Here is a 14,765-nt window from a genome sequence, read left to right on the forward strand (position 1 = left end):
CCTCGCCTACAACCTGGTTCCAAAACGGCTCCAACACCGCCCGTTCCTCCGTTTCCGGAATGCTGAAGACCCAAAGTGTGAAAATATCCTCGACCTCGAGACTCGGGTGTCCTTCAGATAGAGTCTCGCTCGCGCGCGACAGGCAGCTACAATCCCAGAAGACTTCCCCTTGTCTTAGCCTCAGTACTCGCGGAGACCAGAGGCGTTCTTGGATGGCTCTTGTGTAATCGGATAGGGGCTGGTTGTAGAGGAAGCTTTCGAGGTAGTCCCATGAGATCGCGCGATGCAGACGATTGTGGATGGAGAGGCGATGATGGTGATTGCAGTCTCGTTGGTGTCGTTTGCGCCGAAGATGTTGCCATTGCTCACTACCTGAAACGGCATTATAACGTCCGCTGGGGCCTGTTGAAAGGAGCTTTGGTCTGCGACGGCTGTTGTTGAGAGAGCCAAGGTCAGTATTGAGTGCGTGTAGATGGGTTATGTGGAGGAGCAATGGAGAGCTTTGTCGGTATCGTGGTAGGAGGACGCTAATGATGCTGGCCCGCAGGACGCCTGGGCAAACAAAAAGCGAATATCAAGTGCTTGAAGAAGGCGGATAGGGTTCATGATATGCGATTGGAAAAGGTGAGATCAACGAACCTCTGGAAAGCTCGTCGAGGAGGCTGGTCGAGGCGTGCGGGAGCCTGTCACTCAACGCCGCGTACGGCAGCGCCGACACCCTTGCCTCGGCCAATGAGACCAAGCGGATGATATCGCCTCGCAACTCTAGGAGCTGCTCAGGTAAAACTCGGGAGCCTGATTCTTTACACAGTAGTGCTCAACCAGTCACGGGGAGATCCAGGTTCTTGCCGCAGCGGCCGCGTCGTTGAGGCGGCTAGACGAGTCCCGCGGGGGAGGGACAGATTTGAAGGCGATAGTAGAGCTGGGAACAGCGATCAGGGTCTGGGAGGGCCGAAAGTCGTTCCGTTCTTCGCCATCGATGATGTCGTCGATTATCCGCTGGGAGTACGCTAAATCTTCATAGACGCGATAGTTCCAGGGTCGATGCATGAGCCCATCACCCTGCCTTGGAAGATCATGCTGCATGGGCTGGCAGATGTAGCATTTGTTCTTTACTGCTTCAATCAGCGAGGCTTCTTTGGCATGCTAAGGGCCCATCCCGGCGATTAAAACATTTGAAGATAATGCTGGCAGAGCATTTTTTGTGCCGTGTCAATCAATGAATAGACGGAGGGACTTGGGAGAATGATTGATCCTCCGATGTAAAGGTAGTGACGACGATGGAAAAATCGCTGATTTGAGGTCAAGGACCCGAAATGGAGATGAGAGAAATGAACAAGAGGCCGGATAGTCAGAAAAGGAAAGGGGGTTGCAGGACTCACGGCGAAGCAGGAGACCAAGCCGGGCTCTATCCCCATCTGTGTGATTGGTGGATACCCGCTTCTATAGCCCTAATTCTCTTTGTTCCCATATAGTGGCTAGAGACTCGCAGATGATCATCAATTTACCTTGCTTATGAAATTGGATCAGCTATTCGATTATCGTTATGTTATACCTGTCACCCCGGAGGCTGCCTATACCCTACAGTGCAAGCATGGAGACAACAAGCTCTTATTATGCTCCTTTACCTGACCAAGTAACTGTTATTGTAGAAGGGCATACCATGTGCAGGAAGTTTTCAATCAACCTTCCATCTTCACTTGCTGTCTAGCTTGTCTATAACTAGAGAGCACCGACAATTTCAAATTTTAATTTGACATTTCCGTTCCATCATTCATTCTATTCGATGACTTCGCGAGAAATTCCTCATTGATCGCACAACAGATCTCCGTTAAGTTTCGAACAACTGTATATATATATTCCCTGAATGTCTGAAACCAGAGGAGTTCATCATGCAGAAATGGCGGCCCCACGGACCATTGCGCGATGGCGCGACAAGCTTGAGGAGGTGTTCCCCTTGAACGAGGGCTACAGAATCAATGTCTCAACACACGATTACATGCGTGCCACCGACGAGAGATTCAGCACGTACAATCGTATCGCAGTCTTTTCGACCATGTGGCAAACCGAAATTTTCACGTTGGTAGGAGGCAATGCTCGAGACTTCAGCACGATAGCCTATCCGAACAGGGCAGGCGACGCTGCGGCGCTGGAGAAGCGCATCGACTTCTTACGCCACCACTGGCCCAGAAGAGTGCCGCCCGTTCCCACCTATGGTGGTGTGTTCCACCTCCATCAAGTGATACTGTACGGATTCGAACCCTGCTGTATTGACCCGACGTGTCCGGCGGGCCAGGCTGGTAGGACTTGCGGGTCGCATCAGACCGAGTATCGCTGGGGTTATCGCATGACCTTGTATCTGGATCCAGCCAGCGGGCCCGCCTTGTACCCGCTACACGGCGACGAGCGTTTTGTACCTTGGTTGCGGCAGTGGAAACGAAGCTTTCTAAGGGCAAGCATGGCCATTGCTGTGGCACCACCGAATCCGGCGCCGGGTGCAGGAAGCGGTCGGGGACAAGTTTTATGAAGCTCGCAGGATCTGGCCACAGGATCATCCAATGACAGGCAGAATAAGTCGAGACTCTTGCTTTGGTCTGTTCTATTTTTGATAGCAATATCTCGATAGGAACTGCTGTATTCCGGGGGCGTACCTGATTAGAACTCTCAGGAAGATGATCAGCAGTAACATGCGGCGGACCGGTCAGGTGTAGATGATCTTTCAGCACACTTTCCTTATACACCTTGTTTACTGTTAAACAATTGAAGATTATTTTGAAATAGGATTTTTTCCTCTCTCCGTAGATCATGTTCAATACATTCCTCTCATGCATTCTGTCTTGTCCGGAAGGACATGTAAGCACGAGATCAGGAGAGCACGCTTTGTGTCACCTGCCTGATGTTCTGTTGTACGGAAGGCTGTCTAGACCAAAGACGGACCGCTACGGCGGCGCATACATACATACATGGCTCCGGTGTGAGAGTGCGGGTGAAAGCTAAATATAACGAAGTCATAGTTATACAGGACGATGAAAGAAAATGAGATCGAACTAATCCAGCAAGTGAAAAGGAATGGCTGCTGGTAAATCGTCGCACAGTCAGCAATTTAATGTTGACATTGACAAGGGTTGTCCTCTTTGGGTTCCACCAGTCCAGGATATATTTAGCTTAACATGCATCGACATCGATATTCATTAAGGACTGTCGGGGCGTACGAAACTAAGCAGCAGAAAACTAGAACCAAGAAAGCCAATTGAAGGAGCAAAGGGGAAATAGAATGTCAGCTCGACCTAGCCATAATGCAGCACATCTGGTGATAATTCTTAACTCATCAATTCTGAGACTCAGGAAGGTTTGTTGTTAGTTGGGGGCGGAGCGGAAAAAGATGGCAGAAAGAATAGCTCGGCTAAGAGGGCCGAGACCGACCCAGGCGGGTGGTTCCGTCGGGTATGTCCTGTTCGAGCTGTTTGGCCTGTTTGAAAGCACCCGACTCTTGGGGCCCCAGCAACACGCTAGACTTGATCTAGTCTAGCTAAGCCAGCCACGGAACTTTCCTGAGTCAGGGCGAGATCACGTGCCCAGCCCTCCAATCACGGAAATGACTTTTCCGACTTGGGCAATGATGTCACCCACCCGTGACTGCACCATTACACACTTTTCCTCCCCCTTTGATCAATTTCTAATGTCGGCGTAGTTCCCCAATCCTCCTGCAACACTATCGCTGAGTACTGTACCTAGTACCTCTATCGTTATTCTCTCTCTGCTCACATGCCCCGGACTTGGTCTTTTCCCCAAGCTCGATGACCCCTCCTCCCCCTGGGAAATCCCCTGCCGGATGGGATCCTTCACTAGACCATGGCGCCGGCCGCCGAGCCCGCGAAGTCTACAGCATCTTCCACCCTCAAAATCACATTTCGCCTATCGCAGAAGATGTGACATGGGCTTTTGATTCAGATCTCTCTCCGCACGGGGCCTTGAATGCTCAGTATCTTCCCCCATCCAGCAGCCCCCGCCTGTACGCCGGGAACAGCCACCCATCCCCCTTGATACCGGAGCCGCATCTGGGTCACCACAATGCAACCTTGACATCATTCGCTCAACTCGCGGCGTTACGGCTGGACGTTGAGCGTGTTCTGATTAGGTATGTGTCCAATACCTACTTGGTCTTTCCACTTGCCTCATGATGGTCGGCCGCTTCGCACCTTTTTTTTTCGTTGATGAGTGTTTAGCGTCTCCGATCAAGACTCGCAATATATCATCGCTCAGGCCGCGCAAACAAGCCAAGGGGACTTGAATTTGCAAGATCTGGGCGATGGGATTTGGAATGGAAATGCCAGCCTGTCGCTGGATGAGTGGACCATGTGCAAGGTATACATACCCCTGTCCGATATTCACCGAAGCTGCATGTCGCTCGAATGAACTCTCTGTCTTACCACACTCTTACCTAGGACACTCTGGATCTTCCCCCTTCCAACAGGGAGAAGAAGGACTACTCCTTCGTTGAGGTCAATGATTTGAGCCGAGATGAGCGATACCGAGATCTGCCCTTCGTCCGAGGGGATCCCGGCTTCCGCTTCTACGCGGGAACGCCATTGACAGCAGCAAAGAGCATTAACATTGGCTCTATATTTGTCCTGGATAAGAGACCACATCCCAATGGATTGTCAAAGCTAGACAAAGAAGCCCTGGTCACTGTTGGCGCTCTCGTTACAGAATACCTGTCTGTCAGTCGTCAAGCAACCGACGGCCGGCGCGCTGCGCGGCTCTCGCAGGCCCTGAACCAATTTGTTGAAGGCAGCTCAGAATTTGAAGCAGCGAGTCTTCCCACCACACCTGCCCCGGGCGCAGGTTCGTCTTTGTCACCGCCACCTCGCTCCACACGGTCTGCCCCGCGGTCCGCTGAATCTGCGGGCGGCAATGAGGTTCGTTCTCAGCGATCCTACAGCTCTCGGCAGACGTTGAGTCAGGGTAAGCGTTCCTCCGGGACACGGTCAAGATCGCGGAACAGGCGTGGGTCCACATCTATATCAGAGGCCAGTGCACGCCAAGACATGGAGGCCTCGGCTGGCGATTCTTGGATGTTTCAACGAGCAGCCAACCTGCTTCGCGAAAGCCTGGAGCTGGGAAATGACGGAGGAGTGATCTTCCTCCGAGCCGATCCCACTTTGCAGTATGACTCAAGATGGGGTGGCGAGAAATATTCCCGCCAGCCTCCTGGTTTGCCTCAGGTTCTGGCAGTATCCACCTCCCAGGAACCCTTCTCCCCACGGTCAGGGTCAACGACGGAGTACCCAGCATCGGAGCTGAGTCTGGAATTTCTTCATCAATTGTTCTGTCGATACCGTCATGGAAGGCTATGGTCGTTTCATCGCGATGGGCTGCTATCTAGTTCTGATGATGATCGACCCCAGACACACCTCGACGAGACCGCAGAAGGATCGAAAGGATTAAAGGTCTCTGAGAATACGACGCTCAATCGCTATTTCCCTGGAGCGACCCAGGTTGCTTTTGTGCCTCTTTGGAACGCGGCTGATTCGCAGTGGTTTGCCGGTTGCTTTTGTTGGAACACCCTGGAGACGCGTGTTTTTAACCCATCTGTCGAGCTGAGCTCAATGCTCGGATTTGCGTCATCCATCATGGCCGAGTTCAATCGCATGCAATCTGTTGCCGCCGACCGCCAAAAGAGTCATTTCATCGGTAGTATCTCGTAAGAGCCTCCCTAGGGTGCATTGCCAGACCACTATGACTGACCCATCGATCTATCGACACAGGCACGAACTGCGTAGTCCCCTGCACGGCATTATGGCTGCCGGCGAATTTTTGCACGACACCCGTCTGAATGACTTTCAACGGTCATTGCTAGACACCATCTCCAAGTGCGGACGTACCTTACTCGATACCATGAATCAGGTTTTGGATTACAGCAAGACCATGTCTGCCGAGCGAGGACGCGCTCATACAAAGCGGCGCACCACGAAGAGAACTAACTCCGGCGCATCCTTACTCGACACATCCGTGGCAACGGATTTGAGTGCGTTGGCCGAGGAAGTCGTGGAAGGGGTGCATCTGGGCCATGCGTATGGGCAAAGGTCCTCGGCGCCGTCCGATTGTCCCGATGACATGGTGCAGTCGCTGGCCTCAACATCCTGCGCGATGGACCAGCACGCAGTGGAAGTACTATTGGATATCGCGCGACACAATTGGATATTTCAGACTCACCCGGGAGCTCTGCGTCGGATCATCATGAATCTCGTTGGGAACGCTCTAAAATACACCGAGGCGGGGAAAGTATTGTTAGAAATGACGTTGACGGAAGCGCCTCAGAAAAAGTCTGGTTATGGTAAACCCAGAGACATCCTACTTCTTACAGTATCAGATACGGGGAAAGGCATATCCGAAGAGTTCCTGCGAAATCGGCTCTATACTCCTTTTGCACAGGAGGATCCGTTGGCTGTGGGTACGGGCTTGGGGCTATCTATCGTTCGCAGTCTGGTAAAATCGCTCGAAGGCAACATTACCTTCCAAAGCTGTGCTGGCGAGGGTACCACAGCGAAGGTGTCGATCCCTCTCGTTTGCCCGGGGCTGGAAGAGGTGTCGGTGGAGCGTCGGCTCCAGGAATTGACGGTGCAGGGCAACAAGGGCACAGGAATAATTGGTAAATATGCGGGACAGCGAGCAAGTGTGGTTACTGAGGGAGATGGAGACAAGACCGAGTTATCACCCCGGTGGTCAATTATCAGTCGCTACCTGGTGGACTGGTTCGGCATAGAGCTTATACCGCACTCCTCTCACTTACCCGTGGATCTCATGCTTGTGGACGCAGGTACCACCGTCACTTTCGAAGCCGACACCATATTACCACCTATTGTTGTCTTCTGGGACCCCTCAATACCGCAGTCCAACCCGCTGCCTGGCTGGCTGTCCACTGCCCCTACTGTTAATTTTGTGCGTCTGCCGTGCGGGCCATGGAAGCTGGCCGCTGCGATTGAGCGTTGCATGAATCAACAATCAGAAACTCCTGCTGCTATTCAGTCAGCGGTTGTGCCTGAAGAACCGGACGAGCAACAATCAGCAGCCATTACACAGTCCCGGCCATCATTATGCTCGTGCCAAAGGTCTTCTGCTCAGAATACGGAGATGACAAGAACGGCGCGAGGGCCACGTGTCTTGGTGGTCGAGGATAATCCAATCAATCGAAATCTCATTCTAACCTTCTTGAAGAAGAGGCACCTGGCGTTGCTTGACACTGCCGAGAATGGAAAACAGGCAGTTGAAGCGGCGGAGCAGGTCAAGGAGGGCTACGACCTGATCTTCATGGGTATTCTTCCACCTTTCCTCACTCCCTTCACCCCCCTTTCACGATGAAATATAATGCTGACCGCCTCCTGCTCCAGATATCTCGATGCCAGTGATGAACGGATTCGAAGCTACACGCGCCATTCGGGCCCTGGAAAGGGAGCGAGACGGTGGCGTATCGGCTAAGATTATTGCGCTTACCGGCCTGAGTAGTGCACAGGATGAAAGCGAGGCGTTGGCCTCGGGAATGGACATGTTCGTGACGAAGCCATTCTCTTTCGAGAAAATATCCCAGTTTCTGGACAATTGGGAGCAGGACAGATTATAATGGCGACATATGAGGACAAAGGAGCCACAGCAGACAAATTTGGCTTCATCTTGCCCTCACACTGGCTTCTTTCATTCATTATTTTATTCATTGTTTTCTTTTATCAGGTTTGATGTGGCTTATATACGTGGCTAATGCGGTTTTGCGGTTTGCGAAGGGGACTCTGATTGTTGTGTCACGTATACGGTTTAGGCGCTCGATACCCCATTGACGAGTTTAGTTTATGAATTAGATTATCTTACGATCTTTCTTTGTCGAGAGCTGCACCGTATCGAACAGGAATGATGAACAGCTCGACCTTGCCGGATTATATGGTGTATTTGAGTTTGGCAAATCCATACGCGCAGACTGCGCACCCGCGTGAGCTGGACTGGGCGGCGGGACACGATCTTCCCTGCTCATCTTGTCAGGATCGGTGTTGGTTTGGAGGGGACAGTGGAGTTGAAGTGGGTGGTGGAACGGGCTTTGGCTTGGACTTTCTTAGCGGGGATTGTATATTTTCACAACGTCAAAGTACACAACACAATCATGCATCGCACGCCGACATGTTCTATTACTCAGTCTGGGTATGCGGTTTTAATGTCTACTCTATTCACTCCTGAGGGACTTCTGTTATTCAATTCCAGCCCCTACGGTGGTATTGGCAGTAGCTAGTAGTTGTCCATCGTGGCTGATTGGTCGAATACAACATTTATACCTCCAGCTTCGGCAGAGAAAGGCGAGTCCACTCGATGCGTCAAATGTCTACCTACCTTGTAGAGTACTGAGACGTAGTGACCAGTAACATATGCAGAATAAGTTTGCAGATAGAATTATCTATCCACAGGTACCAGAATATCCCACATAATTGGTGTCCATGGAGAATGGCAGCAAAAGACTAGTCGAACCTGCACAGCTATGTGAATTTATCCGCCAGCATGTGTCCACGCAACTCAGCATCTCTCCACGATCTCCCTGAGTTTCAGATAGGAATCGGATTATAGTACGAGAATCTGTTCTCCGGGTCATATTTTCTCTTCAGGCTCCGCAATCTGTCCAGCCGCCATGACTCGTATCCGTACATCGACTCCGTCGACTCGGTCCCGAATGCATAGTTGACGTAGGTTGTCGGTCGCCGGGCGGGTTGGCCCTGGTTCCAGAGGGTCCTGAACCGACTCGCCCACTCGATAGCCGTGGCATCCAATGACGAGTTTGGCGGGTATGTGATCGAAGCCCACCTGCAGTACAAAACCACGTTAGCATATAACTTATCGTGCAATACAGTCCAAACATAAACATACGTGAGCAGGTAGTCGTCTCGCCAGGGATATGCCGACAAGGCTGGGTCGACCTTCAGCACTCCGTCGACGGGGTAGCCTTCCATAAGGACAACTGAGCCATTGAATGCAGGGTAGGTTTGAATCATGTCATCGAAGGCGTCATAGATCGCCCGCTGGGCCGTCACATTATATATCTGCAAGCCGGCGGTGGAGACAATGCGCTCAAATCCGTGAGCGCAGACCGGATCGTTCAGTCCGGTCTTCTGGGCATTGGCAATCTCGGGGTAAGGGACATTGCCGCCCGTGATGTTCAATGGGCCTAGAGCATCGAAGGGGGCCAGTAGCTCTTGGGCCTCCTCTTCGGAGCCGGCGTACGAGAATGACCACAATACAATTGGCTTCACCCCGTTAGCTTGTCAAACTCCGAGCGCTCGGACAAGGTATTCCGGTACCACTTACCTCCGTTTGACTGAATTCGGCAATCATCTCATACAAGACAAACTGCCACCCTATCTTGACCGGCTGTGTACCATTGCCTTGCAAGCGATTGAGCTCTTCGAACAATGGCTCGAGGTTGCTTTGTGAAAACACATAGTTGCGATAGTACCAGGTGTCGACCTGGCGAGGAAAGATGCGCAATTCGAAACTGGTGACCACACCGAAGTTATGACCTGCACCTTTCATCGCCCAGAATAAATCTGGATGGGAGGTTTCGGACACCACGATAGCTGTTCCATTTGCGAGGACCACGTTCAGGCTCACGAAGTTGTCGCTGACCATGCCATAAGACCCTTGCAGGCGTCCATGCCCGCCGCCTAGACCCAGACCCATCATTCCGACGCACGCGCAGCTTCCCGTTGCTTCGCTCCTAGTTAGGACCTATATTTGATGCATGCACGCAGGTGAAACAGACGACTCACTTGTTACATAGCCCTGTTCCCAGAGCACATCGATGACCTCCTGGGTGTATGTCCCGCCCTGCAGCCGGGCCGATTTGCCATCAGAGTTGATCTCGATCCCTGTTAGCAGTTGCATGTCGATCTCCAGGCCCTGGAACTGTCCCTGCGTGATCGTCATTCCATGGCCTCGATTGACCGTGTAGAACGGCAGACTGTTCTCATTGGCATAATTCACCTATTTTGATCACGCCTCGCTAAGTAAAAGCTATCAATTAGCAGTGCAATTCAGGACGTACGATTTTTGCGACGTCGTCCTCGCACCCGACTCGCACGGCAACCTGTACCCGTGGGGGCTTATACTCCTGATATCGGGAAGTCGCATTCGCCCACAAGGGGCTGTCCGGCCCAAAGACACTAGATATTTCGCATAGCAGGGGACCGAGTTCGGTTTGGACTTGCCCTGCGTCCAAGTCTGCGCGGGTCATGAAACGAGACCCAATCAAATGGTGAGCAGGTGATGCCGCCGCTGTCCAAGCCACGGCTGCTAGGCACCAAGCAGTCTGGAGGAGTAATCGAGACATCATGAGTATGAACCTTTTCCACACAAAAGGATTCGTAGGTCCCAGGACGACAGGGGCATTGGTTGTATTTATGTAGCATCGAACCCCTCAATTCCTAAACGAAAGTCAGGTCCAATTAATGCAGAACCTGGCGAGGCATGCTCCACTTCCTAATCTGATACGTCATCTCATGTCCTCCCGGAGAAGCAAAAATAAACTATTGAGATTAAGTGCGGGTGAAAGATGCGGGTGAGGGCGATACACTATTGGCGAGAGGGCCGGGGTAGCTTATCGCTGCGGTGCGCTAATGAGATCTCACCATCGGATCAGGGAAACCAGGCAAAAGATGGGCTTTCTAGTGATTGGTGGGCATCTTTCGAATCTGGCTTAGATAGTAAATCGGAGTTCTGCACCGAGTAGAAAGACCATCCGGTTGACCCGATTATTTCTTCGATCTGAAAGATGCGGTGGAGACTGCATCCGCGTCGGTGGATTAAATCCAACAGATCCACACGTCATTGACTCTCCAGACTTGGGATTGGTGGTCCGCATGCATGATTAGTTCGGCTTCTGCTCCTAGACAAGTGATTGCTCATCCACCATGTTGTCGGTCGCTTATCTTGTATTCTGTAAGACTGCATTTCTTTGTGAAGCTCCAGCATGCTCATCTTCCGCGGTCAGCTGACTGACCTTATCATAGGGACTTGATGTTCGATACAGATATCTTTATTCTGGTTTTAAGAATGAATCATACTACTTGCTGACATTGAAACGAAACCAGAGCAAGGTATTATAGTGCGCATCCAAAACAAATATTGGTCTTGAACAAGATGGAAAAGACCTGGCAAGAGAGAGAAAGGCGAGAACTGCACGTGCAGACAGGCAAACACAAAAGCAAAACATGCTAAACACTGCCGCCCTCACTTTGAATGCCTCCCTGACCTGACTCCCCCAAATATCAACAACAACCACACTACTACTAACCAACTACATAAAAACCACTCAGCCTCACTCAGCTATTAACTACCAGCGCACTGCTATCCAATGCCTCCCCGCCGTCGTCCCCGGCCTAAGACCTCTCTTCGGGCTCGGTTTCGGAGTTGGGCTCGCTACCTATAGACCCCGCTTAGGCTGCGTGCTAGTCTCAAGCGGCCGATGCACAATACAACAAATAGCCCTTCCTCACGCTCCTGCGCATGCTCAGACCTTATCCATCTTGGTTCTTCGCTATTCCAGGCTCAAATTCTATCCCTGAACTTATTGAAGATGGGAGGAATGAAACGGGCATCATTCGGTCCCTTTTCATGCACGTGAGGGTCTCTTGCCTGAATGCTCAGGCAATAAGCATCGACTCGCAACTAGTCTTTCGCAGCCTGGAATCACACAAACCCTACTCTAGACAGTGAAGTCTTCGTTCTAATCTGCTGATACAATGCAGCGCCATTATACTACGCCTTGAAGCGGGCAAACGCAATTGCCGAATGACTCTCATCTATCAACGGCGGCCATCGGCCCTATATCAATCACCTTTCCTTCAAAACTTCCAGATCGGCTCGAATAGAGGCACACACGCCCTCAACGAACTCCATCTCCTCCGCTACTGGTACACCTAAAGCCCCAGCCTGCCAACTCACCGCGCACACCAAGCTGCCCCCTCTAACACTGACAAAGTTGAACACGATTGCCCCACTAGTCGCATTACCAGGCTGCACAAAGACCATCTTGCTAATCTTCGAATGCTTGGGGCTCGTCTCATCCCCACTACCATCAAAAGCCAGCAAGTTACTAACCTCATACGAGCAGTCTCGCCGCTGGCCCAATTTCGCCAACGTCCAATTCCTGATACTGGGCGCATATCGCAGCAACCCGACCGCTTGGTCCTGCAGCTTCGCACCACACTCAGCAAGCTTCTTCGTCATGGCGCTGGCTCTGGCCCACATCTCCTCTGACAACTCCGGTTGCGTTGCATCAGCAGCCGCACGCGGATGACCCTCAAAGTGACCGCACACGAACAGTCCCCAGGTATAGGCCGGCGTACCGATCGAGGCGCGCATATCGACCGCCGTGCCGGAGATGAAGTTAGTTACATTGTCATCTGGGATCGCCCTGGATAGCGCCCGGACGATGAGCTGGTGCAGCAGTCCTGTAAGCTTGGCATCGTGGCGCCGGGAAGCCTGCAATGCGCTCTGGAGTAGTGGGGCCTCGATCTCAAGGAGCTTAACGCGACTTTGCTTCGGGGCCGTCTGGTCGAAGAACATGGGCGAGCCGGTCCACGTGCCTGCCTCAAGCTGGGCGGCGTGGGCGCGGATGCCTAGCATGTTGGCGAGGAACTTGGGCAGGTAGACGGCTATGAGGGGGCGGAGGAGGAAGCCCCACGAGATGGGGAGTCTTTCGGGGGTGTCGAAGGGAGGTGGAAGCGTGCGGTTACGCGGGAGCGTCACCACGGATGAGTCTGAGCCCTGTACATTGGTATCGGGGGCTTCCCGCAGTCCCTGGAGGAAGGTACGGTGGAAGGTCAGTCCGACAACACCGTCGCCAAGGGTATGCGAGAATGCGAACGCGATCAAGCAACGCGTTACAGTGGCGGCGGACGGCGAGCGGAGCGGGAGGACGACGATACGCCATGGTGGTAGATCCGCCGGCCATGGTCGGTCCAGGAGGGATGGTAGGGCACTCTCGATTGCCATCGCTTCCACTTCGCTACTAACTTCGTGGTTGTCGAGGATGGTAATGTGGTTCTCAAGATTCACGCTTTCCACTGCCTCGTAGGCTGGCTGTTCGGTGTGCTTGTCGTTGACCACCACACTCAAGTATGTATGTCGCAATACACATTGTTGTAAGGGTGAGATAAAAGAGCGAGCCGATATGACATCGATATCTTTGTCTAGTTCGTAAATGGCACCCACAACGACGGCATGGTAGAAGCCGAGGTCTTCGCGACTGATCGTGCGGCGCTCATTAGGACCTACTTTGTGGGTTAATGACAAATCCTGCCTGTGTCCTGTCTACATGACTCGATATAACTGACTTGCGTATCTCAGAAACGTGCTTGAATGCGACATCATGCTTGTAGCTGTTGATGTTCACGTAACTATCAGACGCTGTGACTCAGGCGTGGAGTGCATGAATAGGGGAATGGGTAATTCGGCTGCCAAGACTGTGCTCCACTAGTGCTAACGGAAAGAGAAGCCGGTTCGTCTCCACCCCGTTGTACCGTGGAATTAGAATTTGGCTACTACGCTTGCTTCTCGCAAAGATTGTTTGAGATGGTGGACCGGCAAGGGTGCATGCCTCATAGCAGTGCCGTGGCTGCGGGAAACGAGAATTCGAATTATTTCCACTCTACGCACTCGTTTAGCTTACACGCTTGAAGAGTAGACCTCGTAACTCTTTCGTTGTCTTTGGTCGAAGCAGAATTGGCGACTTCGCTGCCTTGCCCAGTAACATCCCTTTTGCAACATTTCTCACAAGAAATCAACGTTGCCATACGATGGACCGAGTCCACGGCATCTTCCTCGGCTCGTCCCGTTGGTTACCACCGGTATTGCCGCGCTCGGATACGAGATTTCATACCTCGCTTAAAGTTGGCGTACGGATTTACCACTCTGTGATACCTCCCGTCTAAAAGCATTGTCAAGCAGTTTGGAAGGCACCGAACAAGGGCAGACAGCGTAGAGCAAGAGACATGGCTAGATTTGGACCAATTGCCGACATACTCCGTTGCGGAATTAGATTCGTTGCCTTTGACTGCTGGCAAGCATTTCAGACCTGCCAATAATTCCAATGGCTGGTCACATATATTTGATATTTAGTCGAGCTGGTTTTTCGATACAGCACGGGTTCCTACCTATTGCAAGAAGCAAATGGCGTGCAGGAGATTTGTATATGCATGGGATACAGAGCACAAGTACAACGAGAGAGAGCTCGTTATGCCGAGATATAAATCATTAGATCACGAAGCCTCGTTTATATAAGTTGTTCTTAGGGCAACTGTCAACTTATTGTCGCAAGTATGGGTTTACCGCCTGCGGGCCCCTGCCAACCCAGCGAAACAGTCACGAGCATTTTTGTGCAGAAAATGGTGGCGAGAGATTAGATTAGATAGGGCTAAATCCTGACAAGGTGACATTCCACCCTTCTTCAAACAATCGGTAAGTCCACGAATAGACGCTGAGAGCGAGATAGTCGAAGTAGCAAAGCGAGCCACCAGGCATGCCGCTAGACTCCAAGTAGAAACTGGGCTGGACCCCTGGGTGACAGTCCCGCCGCTAGTTCTCGTATCCGGGGCCTCTAGTCTCATACTCATCTCCATCTGATGCTTCAACCTCGTGTATTGAACAGACACACAATATGCTCTTTGCGCAACCATTCGACATGTTTTACTCACGATCATACGAGATTTCATGCGCCGATCTATCTCGTGAGT

At 51.9% G+C, this 14,765-nt stretch overlaps 4 protein-coding genes across 4 annotated transcripts; 1 reads left to right on the forward strand and 3 right to left on the reverse strand.

Moving 5' to 3' along the window:
* Nucleotides 1–1,812: 1,812 nt before the first annotated feature.
* BO97DRAFT_6037 (uncharacterized protein) lies at nt 1,813–3,019 on the reverse strand. The gene has a single exon (XM_025700935.1). The coding sequence runs from the start codon at nt 2,829–2,831 to the stop codon at nt 2,106–2,108; it is 726 nt and encodes a 241-aa protein (XP_025556549.1). The 5' UTR covers nt 2,832–3,019; the 3' UTR covers nt 1,813–2,105.
* A 778-nt stretch (nt 3,020–3,797) lies between these two features.
* Nucleotides 3,798–7,984, forward strand: BO97DRAFT_439329 (hybrid sensor histidine kinase/response regulator; the record flags this gene model as incomplete). The annotated part of the gene is made up of 5 exons (XM_025697975.1): nt 3,798–4,138; nt 4,227–4,365; nt 4,446–5,704; nt 5,769–7,315; nt 7,392–7,984. The coding sequence occupies 5 exons, from the start codon at nt 3,798–3,800 to the stop codon at nt 7,619–7,621; spliced, it is 3,516 nt and encodes a 1,171-aa protein (XP_025556550.1). The 3' UTR covers nt 7,622–7,984.
* Nucleotides 7,985–8,582: 598 nt separating this feature from the next.
* Nucleotides 8,583–10,264, reverse strand: BO97DRAFT_333786 (FAD-binding oxidoreductase; the record flags this gene model as incomplete). The annotated part of the gene is made up of 5 exons (XM_025691377.1): nt 8,583–8,838; nt 8,902–9,278; nt 9,340–9,740; nt 9,801–10,014; nt 10,076–10,264. 5 exons carry the CDS (start codon nt 10,262–10,264, stop codon nt 8,583–8,585), a joined length of 1,437 nt encoding a protein of 478 aa, XP_025556551.1.
* Nucleotides 10,265–11,862: 1,598 nt separating this feature from the next.
* Nucleotides 11,863–13,970, reverse strand: BO97DRAFT_474420 (uncharacterized protein; the record flags this gene model as incomplete). The annotated part of the gene is made up of 3 exons (XM_025700324.1): nt 11,863–13,304; nt 13,368–13,412; nt 13,913–13,970. The coding sequence occupies 3 exons, from the start codon at nt 13,968–13,970 to the stop codon at nt 11,863–11,865; spliced, it is 1,545 nt and encodes a 514-aa protein (XP_025556552.1).
* Nucleotides 13,971–14,765: the final 795 nt, after the last annotated feature.

The sequence above is a fragment of the Aspergillus homomorphus genome (assembly GCF_003184865.1).
Source record: "Aspergillus homomorphus CBS 101889 unplaced genomic scaffold BO97scaffold_1, whole genome shotgun sequence".
Taxonomy (NCBI): Eukaryota; Fungi; Ascomycota; class Eurotiomycetes; order Eurotiales; family Aspergillaceae; genus Aspergillus; species Aspergillus homomorphus.